General features: G+C 48.7%; 9 protein-coding genes across 9 annotated transcripts; 4 read left to right on the forward strand and 5 right to left on the reverse strand.

Annotated features, from left to right (window-relative positions):
• Positions 1-1,144: 1,144 nt before the first annotated feature.
• FVEG_12088 (2-haloacid dehalogenase) lies at positions 1,145-2,386 on the reverse strand. Its single transcript, XM_018901423.1, has 2 exons — positions 1,619-2,386; positions 1,145-1,567 (listed from the first exon to the last, which is right to left on the reverse strand). The coding sequence occupies exons 1-2, from the start codon at positions 2,218-2,220 to the stop codon at positions 1,444-1,446; spliced, it is 726 nt and encodes a 241-aa protein (XP_018759908.1). The 5' UTR covers positions 2,221-2,386; the 3' UTR covers positions 1,145-1,443.
• Positions 2,387-2,646: 260 nt separating this feature from the next.
• FVEG_12087 (hypothetical protein) lies at positions 2,647-4,180 on the reverse strand (the record flags this gene model as incomplete). The annotated part of the gene is made up of 2 exons (XM_018901422.1): positions 2,647-4,001; positions 4,054-4,180. The coding sequence occupies 2 exons, from the start codon at positions 4,178-4,180 to the stop codon at positions 2,647-2,649; spliced, it is 1,482 nt and encodes a 493-aa protein (XP_018759907.1).
• A 270-nt stretch (positions 4,181-4,450) lies between these two features.
• On the forward strand, positions 4,451-4,677 carry FVEG_17161 (hypothetical protein; the record flags this gene model as incomplete). The annotated part of the gene is made up of 2 exons (XM_018906433.1): positions 4,451-4,564; positions 4,618-4,677. The coding sequence occupies 2 exons, from the start codon at positions 4,451-4,453 to the stop codon at positions 4,675-4,677; spliced, it is 174 nt and encodes a 57-aa protein (XP_018759906.1).
• A 2,162-nt stretch (positions 4,678-6,839) lies between these two features.
• Positions 6,840-7,349, forward strand: FVEG_17160 (hypothetical protein; the record flags this gene model as incomplete). The annotated part of the gene is made up of 1 exon (XM_018906432.1): positions 6,840-7,349. The coding sequence occupies one exon, from the start codon at positions 6,840-6,842 to the stop codon at positions 7,347-7,349; it is 510 nt and encodes a 169-aa protein (XP_018759905.1).
• Positions 7,350-7,415: 66 nt separating this feature from the next.
• Positions 7,416-7,691, forward strand: FVEG_12086 (hypothetical protein; the record flags this gene model as incomplete). The annotated part of the gene is made up of 1 exon (XM_018901421.1): positions 7,416-7,691. The coding sequence occupies one exon, from the start codon at positions 7,416-7,418 to the stop codon at positions 7,689-7,691; it is 276 nt and encodes a 91-aa protein (XP_018759904.1).
• A 911-nt stretch (positions 7,692-8,602) lies between these two features.
• FVEG_12085 (hypothetical protein) lies at positions 8,603-9,424 on the reverse strand. Its single transcript, XM_018901420.1, has one exon. The coding sequence runs from the start codon at positions 9,325-9,327 to the stop codon at positions 8,881-8,883; it is 447 nt and encodes a 148-aa protein (XP_018759903.1). The 5' UTR covers positions 9,328-9,424; the 3' UTR covers positions 8,603-8,880.
• An 892-nt stretch (positions 9,425-10,316) lies between these two features.
• Positions 10,317-11,017, reverse strand: FVEG_17159 (hypothetical protein; the record flags this gene model as incomplete). The annotated part of the gene is made up of 3 exons (XM_018906431.1): positions 10,317-10,508; positions 10,825-10,895; positions 10,942-11,017. 3 exons carry the CDS (start codon positions 11,015-11,017, stop codon positions 10,317-10,319), a joined length of 339 nt encoding a protein of 112 aa, XP_018759902.1.
• Positions 11,018-13,849: 2,832 nt separating this feature from the next.
• On the reverse strand, positions 13,850-15,076 carry FVEG_12084 (hypothetical protein; the record flags this gene model as incomplete). The annotated part of the gene is made up of 3 exons (XM_018901419.1): positions 13,850-14,270; positions 14,331-14,447; positions 14,895-15,076. The coding sequence occupies 3 exons, from the start codon at positions 15,074-15,076 to the stop codon at positions 13,850-13,852; spliced, it is 720 nt and encodes a 239-aa protein (XP_018759901.1).
• Positions 15,077-15,539: 463 nt separating this feature from the next.
• On the forward strand, positions 15,540-15,890 carry FVEG_12083 (hypothetical protein; the record flags this gene model as incomplete). The annotated part of the gene is made up of 1 exon (XM_018901418.1): positions 15,540-15,890. One exon carries the CDS (start codon positions 15,540-15,542, stop codon positions 15,888-15,890), a length of 351 nt encoding a protein of 116 aa, XP_018759900.1.
• Positions 15,891-17,780: the final 1,890 nt, after the last annotated feature.

The following is a 17,780-nucleotide window of genomic DNA, read 5'->3' on the forward strand; positions in this document are numbered from 1 at the left end:
ATGTCTCGTGAAGTGCGAGTGTTTCTTGCAAACCGTCTCTCAAGATTGATCCCTATCACGTGCAGTCCCTTGTTGAAACGGCTCGGGACACTTCTCAACATCGATGACAATTGTCGAACGTGGCAAGGTATCTCTGTCTAAGAAACAATTGCGCAAGATAAAAAAAAATAAGATGCCAGGGTTATTTCAGCCCAGATGCCGATCGACCAGATCCAAGCTGCCCAACATCCTGTTTTCTGTCTGACTAGCCGGTATCACAATCCTCTAAAGGCACATGGTTAAATCTAAGCTTAAGCCACCATGTGCAACATATTTGACTCCAACTGAAACGTTCCATCGGCCTTGAATCTCTTCGCTAGAGCTGTACCTGGTATCGTGGCGCTGTTTAAGCGGGAGATTGAGCGGGAGATTGATGCGCTATGAGACGCCGGATAGAGCTTGGGCCTTGTTCGTTGAAATATGCCTGATGGGCTCAGCTTTGATCTGAGGAATGATGGGTGAGACGAGACACTGGATGAATAGCATTGTAAGCGACCAGTTTATTGTCAAGTTACGAGTTGCCAAAAGCGGCTTGACTAGCCATAATGCCCTTGTGAAAATCCTCCCTGATTTTGAGGGACACGAGCTAGCCATTTATCACCATTCCAAGCCCCAACGAGAACTCACTGGTTGGTGTCTATGAGCAAGAAAGCCTTTGACGTTTGAAAAAGATGCCAAAAAGCTGGTCTTAGGATCTGCAAATTAAATCCTAAATTTAGGAAATCTATCTTAAACTTGTCCAAGCTTTTTCATAACTTATGATATAGGCCTCAAGTTTTCCTGCCTCCCTAGCCTAAGCCACTCGTAAAAGGCTTCCAGGAACCAAAAGGCATGCATCTTCCCCTCCATATCCCTCCAAGCCTCACCAACAAACGCCACCCAGCCATCATCTAAGGTCGCAAACGGGAGCGTTCGGCCGCACCTGTCCCAGACATGAGCCCATTGTTCAAGCATCTCGTTTCAATATCGCCAAAATTCCTTTCTAGATGGGCTCACAAATGCTGTCCTTCCTCGGTAAATTTCTTGGCGTTAGCCAGATGTCTTAGACCTTGAGTAATGAACAGTCAGGCACTGGAATGTGACGGCAAGCTTTCGCTAACTTTAATTGTAACTTTATCTTTATCTTTTTTTGTTTCAACTGTGACAGGAACAGCCTTCTACTTTGAGTTTGGTTATTGAGGGCCAGACTGGTGCCGTTGAATACGCCTTCCTCGACGCGACGCAAACGTCGACGTTGAAGAATGCGTAAGGCTCTCTGCAGTTGGCCTAAGTAGCCGGCTCGAAGTAGTATCAAGTTTCTCACATCCAAGGCTCAGACCATGGTGACACTTGGGGATTGGGATTCGGGACAGAAATGAGCATCGTTTACATCGCATTTCAACCTCTATGATCATTTCTAACAGCTTAAGAAGAGGCTTGGATAATCTTATCTGCCATCTCACTCAGAGTATCCGACATGACATCCATCTCCCCAAAGATGTCAACACAGGGCTCTTTTTCCAGCACAGAACAATAGGCACTCTTGAATCTACAGATCATTGATTAGTGGCGGCCAATAGGGTAGTGATAATTCACTCACCCGACTTGCTTAGCTGAGCTCACGTCCCACATATGGGCCGCAGCGAACCAAAGCTCCTTTGCTCCCTTCAACTCCTCAAAAGTCGAGGCATATGCCTTGAGGTCCGGCTTACCCACTCCAAATGAGTCACAGGACATCAGGTGCTCCTTTGGAAACTCAATACCCGCCTTATCAAAGTATCCAAGCACTCTGTCGAAGTCCCCAGCTGTCAGACCACGCACCGTGAATCCCGCTGCTCGAAGCTTATCAAAACACTCCTTGAGGTCAGGTCTTGGCTCAAGCTCCATGTAGCCTTGCGTAATCTTCTCGATATCAGCCTCAGTTGCGAAGGAGCGTGGTTCCTCGATGCCGGCGAGCCAAAGCATGCGATAAAATAGAGACGAAAACACTTTGTCGAATGCGACGTATCTACCAGTCATAGAGAGGTATGTATATTCACGTTCTCCAGCCTCTAGCCAGGTGTTCACGAGAAGACTTGGCTTTACATTCTCGGCCAGCAGCTTTTTACCGAGTTGCTTTTCGAGTGCTTCTGTAAGCTTGTCGTATGAGACGCAGGTCCCGACGATGTCGAAAATGACGTACTTTTCGTTGCTTGGTGACATGCTGCTATTGGGACAATGATGTAGAATGGAAGACGAAGGGTGAGGGCGAGAAATAAGTGTTATCGGTCATAAACAGGTCTCTCGTTGTTGAGTCACAACCCCTCAGTCTAGTAATGCAACCTAAAAAGCACCTTGGATTCTCCGCAATCGGTTAGTGGTATCCTAAAGTTGGAGTTGATAAGTTAGATAGATAGTCGGATGCGACAGCCGTTAGTTAAATCATGCCGGGGGCCGGGTCAAGGAACCGATAAGTAACAATAGTAATTTCTATGTTTCTGTTACTTACAAACAAGTAAATTTAGAACGTTCATTATTCCTTCAAGAGTCCCCATACAGCAGGATCCATCGGATGCTTAATGGCAAGTAATATCTCACAATTGCTTCCTTGGATGCTCCCTCCGCAGCCAGGCACACCATCCTAAAACATCAGGCCCAGTGTCGAGTTGTGCAGTCAGCGCATCGCAGAACTAGCGTGCTGCCGTGGTCTTCCACGTATGTTCCAAATTCAGCACCGCAATGACGGCACTCATCCCACTCGTGCATTGTGTGGATTAACGCATTAATCTTGTTGGTGATCTCCCATTTTCTGTCAATCTCATTCTTCTTCTCAGTCCTCACCATCTGTAATTCCCTCTTGATCTCATCTCGTCCTTTAACGAGCGCCGAAATTTCGCTTTTCTGGGCCCTGATAGTTTCGTTCATTCTGTCTCGGTCCCTCAGAGACATGCCACTGTTTCGTTGTCTCTCCAGTTCAAGGTCTCTCTTGGTTTGAGTGAGTTCTTTCACTAGAGTTGCTGTGTGCTTTCTTTCTGCCTCGAGGGCCTCTGACGCTTGGGCGAGTTTCGCAGTCAAGTCTGTTGTCACCTTCTGCTCGTCTTTGAGGGCATTTCGAACATCGTCTCGTGCAAATTCCGTAATGCTGACCCTGCTACGTTTCTCGAGTTCGAGGGTTTTCTTCAGCTCGTCGTTCTCTTGGGTCAGAATCGACGACACTGTCTTCTCTCTAGCCCATCTGGCCTTGAGCAAGCCACTCTCGGATTTTGTAACTCTAAGCTCTAGTTGGAGTGTCTCAATTATTTTAGCGCTTTCCTCTGATTCAATTTCCGCTGAAGATTTCTTGTTCGCATCACTTATTCCATGTTCATCGCGATTGACTTGAGCGGGCTTTTTCGCCGCAACCTTCCGGAGTTCTTCATTCTCGGCTGCTAAGGTTGACAACCTACTACGCAATGAGTCTCGCTCAGCAGCAATATCTGCGTGGCTCTGTCGTAGTTCTTCCTGCTTGACTGAGACAACCGATATCTGCTCTCTAAGTTGGTCTCGCTCACTGGAGACTGTTATTACTTGTTGTTTGAGAGAAGAGAATTGGAGTCGGAGGGCCTCAAGCTCAGTGGAGCTCTCTTTCTTGATCGATGGAGCCGTTGTTGATTTCGTTTGATCTCCATTTTGTTGAACCGTATCGTCTTGCTCTCGGAGCTTGGGATGAAAACTTTTGAGCATTGTCGCATGGTCGAAGCCGTCAGAAGTTGTTAGAGAATGGAGGTGCCCTCTCGCAAGAGTAACAAGTAATCTTTGCAGCTTATCGTCCTTTGATTTTAAGACCATGGCGGCAGTGAAAAGGAAAGCCGAATCGAACCATTTTCCTCCGAAGACCTTCTGAATGTTGTCTCTAGCAAGCTCGCATAGCCTGGGAACGCCATATTGCGTAGCGATGGCACAGATTTGAAGGTGGCAGGTTAATACATCGCGCATGAAGTGCTCCGGAGCTGGCGAGCCTCCAACTGATAAACGTGGTTGGCCTTGGCCATGAACAACAACGAGCGGACTTCATACCAGCTTGCAGCACACTTGGCAAGTTTCTCTGGTCGACTTCGTAGCAACCAGACTTGAAGAATTCAACCATACAGTTTACTGTGTCCAAGGAGAAGTCTTTGACGGTGACAACCGGATTCTGAGACATCTACAAAGCGTCAGTTTCCTTGCAGAGTATGAGCTATGGAATATCACACTTCTTGAGCGGCATCGAGAGAAGCTGCGAGCTTCGGGGACTGCGCTCGCGCGATAGACACTCGTCGGTTAGGCCGCCTTAACTATACACCGACGAGGCTGCAATGTCTCAATCTGCGCGACATGCCCCTTACCTCATGAACCCACCGCCTGAATCTTTCAGGTCATCAACCAAGTACGACCATCATCAAGTTCCGCGCCATACCCCCACCCCACCTTAGAAATGTCTCCATCAGATCTTCTGTCGAAGCCAGAGTTCTTTGGGTATTTGCATCTCGCCTCTTCCTCTGTGGTTGCCCCGGCATCGCACAACAGCGGAGAGGAGGAGCACATCAAGGTGATTGTTCTGAGATATGTGCTACTGTAAAAGATTGCTAACTAAACATTCAGTGGACAACAGCGCCAGCGCCAGCGGCAACGTCAGCACCAGCACCAACACCGAAAATCTAAACGCCGGAAGAAAGCCAATGCCAACACACTCCAGTCTCAACATGCCATCAGCGAGTCCTCACTGGACGTGTATAGAACCCGCAATATCCAGCTTATGGTCAAGCTTGCGCTCTTTCCGACAGTATTGGAACAGACCGCGTCAAGTTCCCTAGAAAGCCAGTACCAACACAGTCCAGTCTCGACATGCCATCAGCAAGTCCTCATGCCATCGTTAACCAGGATATCGATCTTACTTGGGTGTAACAACATCACAAGGGCAGGTACTGAGTCCGACAGCGAGGGGGGCTTTGATGGAATCCCTTTGCATGATCGCGGAAACAAACTTCAGACTGTATCAGAGGATCAAGTTGTTCATTCTGAGGTAACATTACCCCCAATCACGGAACAACGGAGCAACGGAAAGGCGGGGAGAGAGAGTACATCTCACCTCCATTTCACGGCCCCAAGTCAGGTCAACGGGTCGCCTGAACTACATCAACAGCCTCGCCATCAACAAAGCTGCGATCCCTCAACCTCCACAACATATCCCCCCACCTCAAGAACCCACACCGCACCTCAAGAGCGCGCACCTCAGGGACCCACACCACCGTGACCATAGGGTTCGGAGGAGTATTCTGCGGAGGACCTACGCCTCGAGAGCCCGCACTACCGGCACCGGCACCTCAACAACCTACACGGTATATTCCCGCACCGAAAGAACCGCACCGCACCACCATGACCATAGGGTTCGGAGGAGTATTCTGCGAAGAACCTGCACCTCAATAACCTGCACGACATATTCCCGCACCTTAAGAACCCGCATCGCCAGCATCCGCACGATATATTCCCGCGCTGGAAGAACCGCACCGCACCACCGTGGCCATAAGGTTTGGAGGAGCATTTTGTGGAGACTCCGATCCTTCAATAAGGATCACATAGCGGCATTTCAAGGACTAGGGCTGCAAGGAGAGGAGAATGAAATAAAGGTATGTCGACAGCTAAGCCGCCTGCTGTGAAACCCTTCGCACCTATACGATCTACACTTACGCTATCCTCCGTCGGTAAGGGTTCTTATCTGCCAGCACCTACCTAAACTGAACCTGTTTGTCTTTTCTTTTGAACTATCAACCACTTCAGTTAAGCAGGCACAGAGCAGTCTATTCAGTCAGGTTTCTGCCTCTAGTGAGAAAGAGACTCTTGGGCAATTGTGTTAAGAAAGAAATGGCCTTTGCCTGCTGCAGATTGTGCAACCTTGTCACCGTCCTCCTTCTATTTCCCTTTTATTACACCACTTGAAGTTCTTCGTGCACTCACATCTCCCTCCTCCTCTGTGATTGCCCCGACAACTCCCGCGTGATCTCATTATCTCCCGAATTTGTTGTCAACCTCAACAACAAAGGCATACGACTGTCTTTCCTCCGCGACAACTCCTGTGTGATCTCATCATCTCCCGAATTTGTTGTCAACCTCAACAACAAAGGCATGCGACTCTCTTTCCTCCGCCACCGGATGGTGAGACCTTCGGCTGGTACAGCGCAGATCTCACCATGACAGAGTCGGCCGCCAAGGTTCTTCGGGTACACACATGTCGCCCATTCCCCTTTATGGCAGCCCAGCATTGGAACGAATAAAGGTGTTTGCCCTGAATCCTTTGCTATAATAAAAGTTGCTGACTGGATATACAGGAGACCTCGGTAGCAGTACCATGGCTTGACACAAACTAAAAGCAAGATCTCAAATAGGAACAAATAAAATGCTCCTAGTAACACTCTTATCGACTCGACGATCAAGAAAAATTTGGAATACAACACAAATGCTGGCTGGAACCAGGCGATCACATCCAACAACTATCGAGGCTCGACTGTTTGTTTCGATTTAGTTTGGTCGGAATGGTTTGGTGAGTTTGGAAGTGAGCCGCCTCAACCACCGTTATAAAACATTTGGGTAATGTAGTATAACTTTAACCTAAGTTTAGGATACGTTTTGATGACTTTATTCTGACATCCCTATCAGGTTTGATGTCTTCTTATTCCCGTGGCCTAACTTAGGCAGGGTTCAGGAGTATGCCTCGACACCAGTGCAGATACCGGATAGATCATCATCAAGGAGCAGCACCTTGAAGAAGCGCTTGTCTTTAGGCACAGAGAAACATATAACCTCGGCTTGATATCGACATAGTACAGATGCAGACTAAATCCGTATCGTCAAGCAGGCCATCACTACTGGGTTGGCTAATGCACTTCATACCAGCACCAGAACTGCAAACAGAGCCAATCCTCAATAAAAGTCTAAGGAAAACAGAGGGAAAACAGAAGAGGCGTAAGGAACGTGACGCTAAAGCTAAATCTGATAATGAGGAGGATGGTATTCTTGCCGATTACATCGCCAGCCTCAAGGAAAACACCGAAGTATCGAAATGTCTCAAGGGCAAGCGTATTGAGCATGGGCCCGTTCTAAGGTTATCTGCATCGGGACCAGCCCGCACGGCAAAGGCATCCTCCCGTCGTTCGCGTCGGACCTCGACTACTCGCCCGTGTTGTGCTAGGGGTGTATGCTATCCGTCCAGGCCACGTCGCGGGCGATGGTGGAGTGCCCTGTCAAGATGGACCAGAAATCCTCATCGAAGAGGCCTCAAAACGACAACATATTTCCCATCAGATCTGAGTACATGTCGATATTCGAGGCGATGTTGAGGAACACTTCGATCTGCTCGGCAACGGGTGGCTTGTTTGTAAATCCATGCCCAGTAATGGCAGACAATGACCTCGATACCTGGCCATGTCGCTTTTCTCGGAGAGGTCAGCCAACGTAACTCAGATCTCACAAAAACCTATAAGGTTGAGATAGTCTCCATAGAGGTATCCCCCGATATGGTCAGCGATTCCATCAAGTCATCGAATCGGATGCCAGATAGCGATAGCTTAATGAGGTGCAAGAACCCTGTGCTCGTGGGAAGAAGGTCGGCGAGGAGGAACAAGGGGAAAGACTCGGTCGATGTCTCATTCGCCGCCTCCCTCCTCATCGCATCTCGCTGACTCTTGTTTCCCTCTTCTACACACCTACTCACTACATCTCGCACTTCTTTCTCAACTGCCAATAGCTTAGCTTTTAAAGCCAACTCTACTTTCACTCCGCCGAAATAAACGCCAAGCTTTAAGCAAAAGTTTACAGGTCAATCTCAAGCCGCGGCTGTTTTATGAATTTCATTAATAATGGTAAGTCTGGAATCAGCAGTCCACCAAGCCCGGATACTAGGTCTCAATCTTCCATCCAGACTATTACGCCCAAGGTTGAGACTCATCAGGATAAGACTGATATTCAGAATACTTTATTCTTTCACGCCCAAGCCCAAGCGAGGCCCCCTACAGAGTCGATCTCGTATGAGCCTGTCGCCAGGTATAATGGTTCAACTACCTGCAGGAGGTTATCTCTAAGTACGTCGCTACCTGATGCATTGGATGAACCAGCGGCGCTCGACGATACCCGCAGAAAGGATCGGGTCTCTGCCAAGCATTTGAGATTCACTGCAATTGTATCATCACCTTCAGCAGGTATTCAAAGCAGTCAACTGGAGAATTTGGGACATGCGTCTATCTGAAGACAGTTCTGCCACGCGTTTTCTTGTCAAGAGCCCAATTGAAGCGGCCGTCCCCTATATGTACAAAGACCTTCAACGGCCGAGCCCGCGCTATTATGTTTGACGAAGCAGCCACACTGTTCTTTTGTTTAGATGGTACTTAATTCTTTGTTTGCATTTTTTCTAGATTTACAGGTTTCTCGAGAATCTAAACTGTTATATACTTGGATAAAACAGTGCAATTTTCAAGATGAATTCTACTGGCACAACACATATCTCTATATGGCAATTCCAGTCGTTATAGCCGTGGCAATTGAAATCTGTCTGCTTCAAACCTGCGGTGTACAGTTTTGTAATTTCGTTCCGTAAGCATTTCCACTCGTTATGGCCGTGGCGATTGAAACCTGTCTGCTTCAAAACTGCGGTGTACAGTTTTGTAATTTCGTTCCGTAAAGGACGTTGTAGCCCGATGAGACGTCAGATCTCCCCGGCTTGTTGAAATTCTTCACCCCCTCGATGACTTCATCCAGCACCAGGCTTAACAACGCCTACACCCGTCCTTAACGCACATGTACTCGCTCCCGTCCCTGATGTAGATGCGACTGTTACACGCCAAAATGTCATTTACTACTACTTCGTCAGAAAGCTCAGACTTCGGGAACCCGAATCTCTCGGATATCCCCTGCAAGGTCGGGGATGAGATGACCCTGTTGATGGAGGTCCCCAGATTCGACATGATGGAGCCTTGCAAGGAATTCTCGTTGATGACGATGACGCTTTGTAGCGCCCGGTGACTGGTTGAGGATGAGGGTGTCATCGAATAAGCTCTCGTCGGAACCGGAGACCGTCCTCATATGCAACATGGTGTTCGCTGAGATCCTCACGGAGGTCGTGATGCAGTTCGTCATGACGCCCAAATTCCCCGCGATCGCGTCCCACATGGTGCTCCTCGACGTTCCCGCCAGCGCTTCCAGCCTTTCACAGATCTTCATAGGCCTGATCACAAAAGCGTAGAGGTCCGCATCCTTGGCGTTGTAAATCAGTATCTCCATCACGTCATAGTCATCGCTCTTGTCGATCATCATATTCTCCATATCGCATTTCCCTTTACGTCGAAGCCAAATCTATTATGGATCTTGACGAAGTCGGGGGGGATGTGGGATCTTGAAGATCCTACAGGCAGTCCTGCGGGTATCTATGTGATTGAAAGACTCGTGGAGGTCGGCTCTGGTGGCGCACGTCTTGAGGTCTGCCACCGAGGAGGTATATGAGTACCCTATCGAGTTTCACATGAGGTTCCTGGTGCCGCGTTGCGTTGTTGACCGAGAAGCTCTACGCGTCGACAATGTTGGGGTTCTCCATGAGAGGCATGCGACCCGAGGTAGATGTAGTGGACGACACTCTGGTACGACAACTTATATGCATAAGTCGAGAACTTGAAGTGGTCAAAGATCTAGGTGCAATAGATGTTATTGCTGGTGGGCGCAGCGACAACAGGAATCCGTCCCCTGCGGCTACTGCGGCTGTAGGAAGCGCCACACATACGGCGCTGACGAAAGTACCTGATGGCTGCAGTTGTAGACTGGTTATGTTGCGGTTTTGCCACCCACAGGGTTCCCACTATGGTTTCATTCGCCTAGAGCAATCCTTGTCTCACGACTGGAAAGCGTGCTCAGCGGCGAGACCGGCGCCAGAATGGCCAGCGTTGGCGTCAGGATGAACATTTTAGGTGATGTTTGATACTTTAGACTTGGTGATAGGAGCAGCCGAGTCGGTCGAGGTGTCGATGTGGTACGACAAGGCCATTGCCGACTTGATGTTTATGGGTAGTAAATTCTGTGCTAGTTGCGATCGTACTCTCAAATGGGAATGGCAATGCTGTTGCTGTTCCATCTGCGGCTGACGTATCGATGTTTGCTGCAGTGGAAATTTTCAATGACTCTAGTCCACTTCACCTGCTCTCGTTGCTGTTGGGCCAGGCTTGACTTCTCAATTGAGATTGACTTGTCCTTGGTGTTCCACCTGGTCCGTTGATGGTTATTCCCGCCCTCTCCACAACAATTACTTGTAGCTCAGATTGCGCTTAAGCCTTGCCTATGAGGAAGGCCTTCTTCACGTTGGCAAACATCTCGGCGGTCTCAAGAAGCTTCTCAGTATCATTTGGGTTATAGGAGAAGTTGACTGTACGTCGAGAACCAGCAACAACAGGAGCCTGTACCTTCTCCTGTGCCCCTCCACTCTCATTCTCCTTGAAGTCAATAGCTGGCTTGGTTGGCTTTGTGGAGTTAGTGGGAGAATTGCCTGGGCCCAGCGCCTATCTCATTCTCCTTGAAGTCAATAGCTGGCTTGGTTGGCTTTGCGGAGTTGGTGGGAGAATTGCCTGGGCCCAGCGCCCGGTGGAAATGCCAACCTCTTCAGGGTCCAGGATGTCTTTGACTCCTGCAGCTTGATGTCAGTAGAATAATTCGGAAGGCCTGTGTGGCTGAGTCAGGCTTGGGTTTCTAAATTGAAATTGACTTGTCCTTACTGTTAGAAGCGATAATGTGGGTGTAAGATGATAAGAATGGATGTAAAATTGATGATGCACATACAAGTGATTTGTTGTGCTGGATTATGATGCAGCCGATTGAGAAGTTGCGCTCGAGGAAGGCGAAGCCATCGGCTAAAATGGGGGTAAAATGCGTATGTTGTACGACACGCAAGCTGACGGGAGCAGCAGATGTTGAGGCAAACTCGGTTGGCGTCGGTCAGCTGGATAAGAGCTTCAACGATTGAGCCCGCCATTGCGCCTGAAGAAGGCCGAGATTTAAGTTTCTAGTTGTCCTGTGAGAGTAACAATAACCGACGAGAACAATCTAGCGTCATGTCTATTCTGCTCTATGATGAAGGGAGACCACACAGCCATGATAGTGCGAAGGTTTCGGGCCGAGATAAAGATAAATACTTGGAAAGACTTGGGCCCTCGAAGTCTACCTACCTACTTTTAGCGATTTCATGCGTACCTGCCTGAGGCACTAGTAAACTACATCTACATTCACCCCTGGACTTGTCTGTTCCATCCGTTAACAATTTTCTACAAGACCAAAGCGGCAGAACTCTTTGGTTGCTATGACCAGATATTTACTTCTCGCCTCTTCCTACGAGATTACCCCATCATCGCAGAGCAACGGAGAGGAAGATGAAATAAGGGTATATGTCAATATCCAAGCCGCCCGATGTCAACCCTTCACACCTACCCCATCTGCACTTACGCCATCCTCCATCAGCAATGTTTCTCATCTGCCAGCACCTGACTCTAAGCAGCCACCTGGATCTCGCAATAGGCTAGCTAAACCTTCTTGCAAACTGTCAACCACTTCATGTACGCAGGCACAAGAGACGGCAACAGGAACGACCTTCACCTCTATATGCCCTGAAACCGATGCTTTTGCGAGAGATTGCTAATAGGTAGTTGAATATTCAGGGGACACAATGCTGAGGCATGGATCCATACAGTCGACAAATCCCCGCGACTCTTTTCAGTATGTTGGCTTGATGTGTCTCGTTGAGATGTCATAAGCTTTACGCATCAATTAAATCTCCGCGACCAGAGGACCGGCATTTCCCCCAACGGCCCGATCCAAGAATGAAAACGAGCGCAATACTGTACTCACACAGACTCATGTCTAGGGCCTCTGAGATTTGACAACAAGCTAAAAGAGATTGAGCGCTTTGAACCACCTGCGCTGATCTAGAAGGTCGCCACAGATCTTGTCGAGGAGAGCTTCACATCTTTATCGCCAAGAACCTTGAAGAAGACCCTGGAAGGTTGGCCTATGCAGACAAAGTGGCATTCCCTATCAAGAGGTGGAATGGGGTTGACGCTGAGCCGCCTAATATCGAAGTTGAGCCTTAGGTGAACCACAGAAAGGAGCTTTGTAAAGGATGCAAGAAGGGACGCTGTGGCGACTGCGCGCCCCACCCCGCCTGCTGCTATTGGGAAGAGATCTTACGTTCTTTTGACTCCCTAAGGGATTTCGGAAAGACATCTTCATCACAGGGGACACGTTTTCAAATACATGCGAGGCCCAAGCTTGCCCATACGCAGCCATCGAGACGCCGCTGGTATACAAGAGCAAATGGGACTGCGCTTCCAGAAGTTGACCGAGTGCCGGATTACTGGTTACCTCATCAGGAGCCTCATGAAGGACAGTGATAGTGTATTTGGCCAGGAGGCGCTATCTTACAGGCAACAGCCACTACTTTCAGTTAGAGACACATTTCCCGCTTTGGTCTATGATGGTTAAACCCGATGATGAGTGGACTACTAGCGCTTGGCTGGCCCCTTGGCTGGCTGGAGTTCATTCATCGTAGCATGCCTCGGCTGGCCCCTCGGCTAGCCCCTTGGCCTGGATCAGCAAATGCAACAAGACATGGACAAGTCTTGGGTTGAGGAAAACAAGGAGGAAGGGGAGGACCTCTTGATGGCCACCAGCCCTGTTGCGAGCACGGCGTCCAACATTTCGATCCCCGTCTTCAACGGTATATTGGCCCCTTGGCTGGCCCCTTGGGGTGCACTCAGCGCAGCGTGTCTTGATAGCATCCTTGAGATTGATTTCCTAGATCAGAATCTCACGATCAATACCGCCACAAGAGCTAAAGAAGAAAATAAATTGTCCCTTGGCATCGTCACAGACAATACGGTCCCTTGCAACGAGATAGAGCTTTGCACAGTAGAAGGCGAGAACGGACGACACCTTAGGAGCGCATTAAGCGATGTTGATAGTCTCGCGGCATATCTTGATGGCGAGATAAAAGAAATAATAAGGTCGCATAGGGGATCTAAAAGCACCTCATCTGCTTCTTTGCCTCCTCTGTCCGCTTCCTCCGTTTCTTCCGCTTCCTCCACTTCCTCCGGTTCTGTTGTTCGAGAACCTCCCGCTCATCTTTGTCGTTCTACCGCACGTGGCACTTGGACGTTGAAGGCCGCACATTTCACGACTTCTGGGCCGACGACAGGATGGCTTTTATCCTCCACTCCCTCCAGTTCCTCCGATTCCTTCATTGAAGAACCTCTTACTTATCTTCGTCATTCTTCACCGCACGTGGCCCTTGGATGTTGAAGGCCGCACGTTTCACGACTTCTGCGTCACGACAGGATGGCCTCCATATCCTTATACGGATTTTGACACGTGTTCCTGACAAATTGACCGGAGAATAGGTCTTGTTCGAAATCCAGTTCCTCCACTCCCTCCACTCCCTCCACTCCCTCCGGTTCCTCCATTTCCTCTAATTCCTCCACCGCCTTCGGCCTCCCAAGCGCCCCGCTACAGTGCTTTTGGGCCGAGTATAAATGGATCGAGTATGAAATCCTTGAACGGGCTCTCGGCTACGGTTCCCTGGACGAGGTTGACAAGAAGGTGCAACTGTAGAATGGTCATGTTGGGATGTCTGGCGAGCTGACCTCGCTGGCCTCCCTGGCCCATGCCTTCCCTCCCTTGTTTTCATCTCGCTGTTAAGATATGCCGCGAGAGTAGAAGCGTGCTCAGCCATAAAGGAATCGGTGAACACAGTCCCGACTGGAGATAAAGAGGCATCCTTCATAGCAGCTCATTTCCGAGGCTACCTGGCTTGAGCTCAATAGTAGACTCGGGTGGAGTTCGTAGGCTCAACAGGCTCAACGCTTAGACCGGTGCTCGGATGGCTCCCCGAGCCTTCCTGGCCGTCGGTAGAGCGAAGAAGAACAGACTCGAGGATCTGCTGAGCGGGGATGCACTCCGCACAGCATGCCTCGATCAGCTCGCCAAGATTGATTCCTTTGGTGGGAATCTCGCGGTCAGGTGTCAAGATAGACGCGTTCGGTGATGTTGATGACCTCGGCGGTGGGAGTAGCAGGCTCGGCGGAGGTATCGAGATGGATGTGTTCGGTGATGTTGATGACCTCGGCGGAGGTATCGAGATGGATGTGTTCGGTGATGTTGATGACCTCGGCGGTAGGAGTAGCAGGCTCGGCGAAGGTGTCGAGATGGTAGGGGCATGCAGTCTTGTTGAGCTAAAGCTTAGAAAGGAAAGTAAGGTATCATGCAAACATGCCGCCGTGTCCGGCCACCTTACTCACAGTAGCAACTCTACTGCTCCGAAGGTTGACTCTGCGAATAATACCTTTACCACCTCCAGCTCTGCTGCCTCTAATATATACCGCTCTGAGGAGGAAAGAAAACAAAGGATCTTAATCCTAAATAAAGAAAGGCTTAGGTAGTGTAGCGTAAGCTTAGAATAGATTTTACTGAGTTTATTCTGACATTCTATTTAAAGGTTGGCTGTTTTCTCCCCTCCCTCCCCCCGCCCACCAGGCCGCTCTAATTCTGCCCCGCCGCCTCTACCTCTGCTGCCTCCACCTCATTCCCGGAAAGGCTATAGGAAGGCTCAGGCACATGCCGCTTCCTTTATTTCTTTCACTTTCTCCACCTGGAATACCTTAGGTCAAACGAAACGCCAAACGAAATAATCACCACCGTCATGGACGAGCGCTCCTCTTGTCCCGGTCCCTAAACAACGCAAAGAAGTCCATAGTTGAATAACGAAACGAGGAGACTATATTGAAGAAACGGTTCAATGATCTTCAAATACCCTTCAAGGCCTGGCCGATAGCCCAAGTTGATTCCTTGGCCAATTCTTTCACCACGACCTGGCTCCTTCTCCCGGTCCTCCTTGTCCCAGTCTACGGTCGAACAGCGAAACGAGGAGACTATATTGAAGAAACGGCTCAATGATCTTCGAACACCCTTCAAGGCCTGGCCGATAGCCCAAGTTGATTCCTTGGCCAATTCTTTCACCACGACCTGGCTCCTTGTCCCAGTCCATGGTCAGACAATTAAAGAAACGGCTTAATGATCTTCGAACACCCTTCAAGGCCTGGCCGATAGCCCAAGTTGATTCCTTGGCCAATTCTTTCACCATGACCTGGCTCCTCTCCTTCTTATCCTGGTCCCTAAACAATGCGAAGAAGTCACCTTTCCCGCGCTCACTGACAACTTCCGCATCAAGTTCGAAGAAAGAATAAATGTTTTAAACAAGACTTATTCTCTGGTCAATTTGTCAGCAATTTGTGTCAAAGATCTGGAACTCGAGCAGCCAGCCCTTGACAGTCCCTTTTATACTATTAAACGACGGCATTGGGATCTAAAAACACCACCTCTGCTCTCTCCGCTTCCTCCGCTTCCTCCGTTTCCTCCGCTTCCTTCGCTTCCTTCGCTTCCTTCGCTTTCTCCGAAGCCGCGACACTCAATTCATTCCAGGGCCAAGAGAATGACATCGCCGTGGGCACATGTCGCCCGAATCCTGGGCCTGGTTTTACCTCCAACCCGATCGGGCAAACGTGGGTACCAGCCGAGTGAGACGTGGGACGTATATCCTCGGCAACTCCCAAACACTTGTACGAGATGAGATTTCAGACGCGTACAGTACATGGAGAAAGGTCATCGATGTATTTGAACGCCGACAGTGCATCGACGTTATGCTGTCGGGCCGCAGGTGCACATTGAACGTTGTGGATGACATTAATGTTGCGTCAGGTAAAAGCGGATACCTGGTCGTAGATGAGAATACCGGCGACAAGCACTTCGTTACCTTCCGGCCAAGCAAGCGGGGTGCGACGGTCGTAGTCGGGGAGAAATAGGACAAGAAGGTCAGGACGAGACCAAGAAGGACGACGGCAAGGCCAAAGGACAGCCTAGATCAAATATAGTAATACAGCACCTGTAGGAGGTTACTGTTCCGAAGAGTGACTGATCGTATGTGATTCAAACGTCTTGCCTTGACCTACTGCTGTCTGGTTGATTCGACAGTCTGAAGAGACAAGATCATACAAACGGCGTAATGGGCACTATGACATGTGCTATATTGAGAACCGCCGTGCAAATCTGCTATGATACCAGTCATGATGGACAAATGATGAAAACGTCTAATAACGTACTTGAGGGAACTGTGTTCTCCCTTTGAAGAATAAAAAGGTCAAATGCATATGTGCTAGACTTTGGGAGATAACCACATCATGTCTCGAGTGCGCACAAGTTTCCTCCCTCGACCCTTACCAATTTGCTATCTCAAATCGTATGGTAAGACGCCGAGGCACGGCCGTTGTGATACTTAATTAGATTAATTGAGAGTAACGGGAGAGTCCTACCCAGATAAGGCGAATCCACAGAGCTCACCACGTTCACTTAAAATCATTGCGGTTTGATGCTTGATTTCGATAAGTAGTGCATGAGCAAACATGGGCATCAGCGAACGTCCGAACCAACCAATGCCTGTGCGCAGTAGTCAACATCTCCCAAAGGCTGCAGTCTTAGCTTTCATTGACATATTCTATACAACATGATCATCAGTCCGTCAAGAGTGAATCTCATTAGCAAAATATAGAGATTTTCGCAGTTCAATCAAGCCAGATTTGCGAGTTTATTAAATGCCTTTATATAATCTCTTTAAAGACAAAATAGAATGTGAACCCATTTTATCTTGTGAATGTACAGTACCGTCTCAGTACGCAGAAAGCTAAGGTTGAATGTGACCTTTTAGTGTGCGGGCTTGATATGTCTCGTTAAGACGTCATAAGCTTTACGTATCAATCAATTTAATAGGGTACTAACCTAACATTGATCATATACAGCAGTCAGCAGGTTTTGCATTAGTATTGATAGGATTCGATGGTCACGAGGCAAACGGGGGTAGTGTGGGAACAATAACCAATTTGACTTTCAGATCCACCACCCCTTTCTTAATAGAAGGCTCGGTTGTGGAAGAATCTTGAAGTTCCACATCGCGTTTGAGTACCGCAGGTTCAGTACCTTGGTGGAACCCGATTTCGGTGTGACGCGATAACCGGTCCACCTTCCATTGACCCACTCTCGACCTCATCACGAAGAACACCAACACCGAGAGAGAGTAATTAAATAGCATTGACAGTTAATCAAGCCGAAGCGATACACTGAAACTGTAGGTATGAATTAGTTTAAGTCTATCATATGCAAAAGGTTGGATAAGCTTGAGGTTTAGTGCCGTAAGACAGTGCTATCACCATAGTTTATATACTGGCACGACATCTAGATCGCATGCCATTAAGGTCGAGAGTAATAAATAGACGCAAAATGAAGGGCATACTTGTTGTTGTTGTTGTTATTATTATTATTACGAATATAATAAACCCCTCCCACTTTTGCATTTCTCTTTTTCTTTCCTCTTTAACCCACTGGGACTCTTCCTCCGCTCAGCCTGCGGCAAGTTTGGCCTCGTATGTATTTGAAAACGTGTCCCCTGTGATGAAGATGTCTTTCTGATATCCCTAAGGGAGCAAGAAAGCATAAGATCTCAGGGAGTAGCCAAGACAAACCGTAAACTTAGGCGAAAAGCGTTTTGTCACTCAGAATAAAGGTCATAAGCTTTCTCGTATCACGCTACGCATGTAATAAAGATGTCTTTCAGACACATCTGATGTCCTCCTCTTTCCCCTGCTAGGGAATCCGCCACTTCCGAGGAGATTCCCCTTTCCGTCTTGCTGGGGAGCAAAGAT

This window comes from Fusarium verticillioides, chromosome 4 (genome assembly GCF_000149555.1).
Source record: "Fusarium verticillioides 7600 chromosome 4, whole genome shotgun sequence".
Classification (NCBI taxonomy): Eukaryota; Fungi; Ascomycota; class Sordariomycetes; order Hypocreales; family Nectriaceae; genus Fusarium; species Fusarium verticillioides.

Coding starts and splice junctions, on each gene's coding strand:
- FVEG_12088 (XM_018901423.1), bottom strand. CDS start 2,220: ATGTCACCAAGCAACGAAAAGTACGTCATTTTCGACATCGTCGGGACC. Junction 1,568..1,618: donor AGCTCAGCTAAGCAAGTCGG/GTGAGTGAATTA, acceptor AATGATCTGTAG/ATTCAAGAGTGCCTATTGTT.
- FVEG_12085 (XM_018901420.1), bottom strand. CDS start 9,327: ATGGAGAATATGATGATCGACAAGAGCGATGACTATGACGTGATGGAG.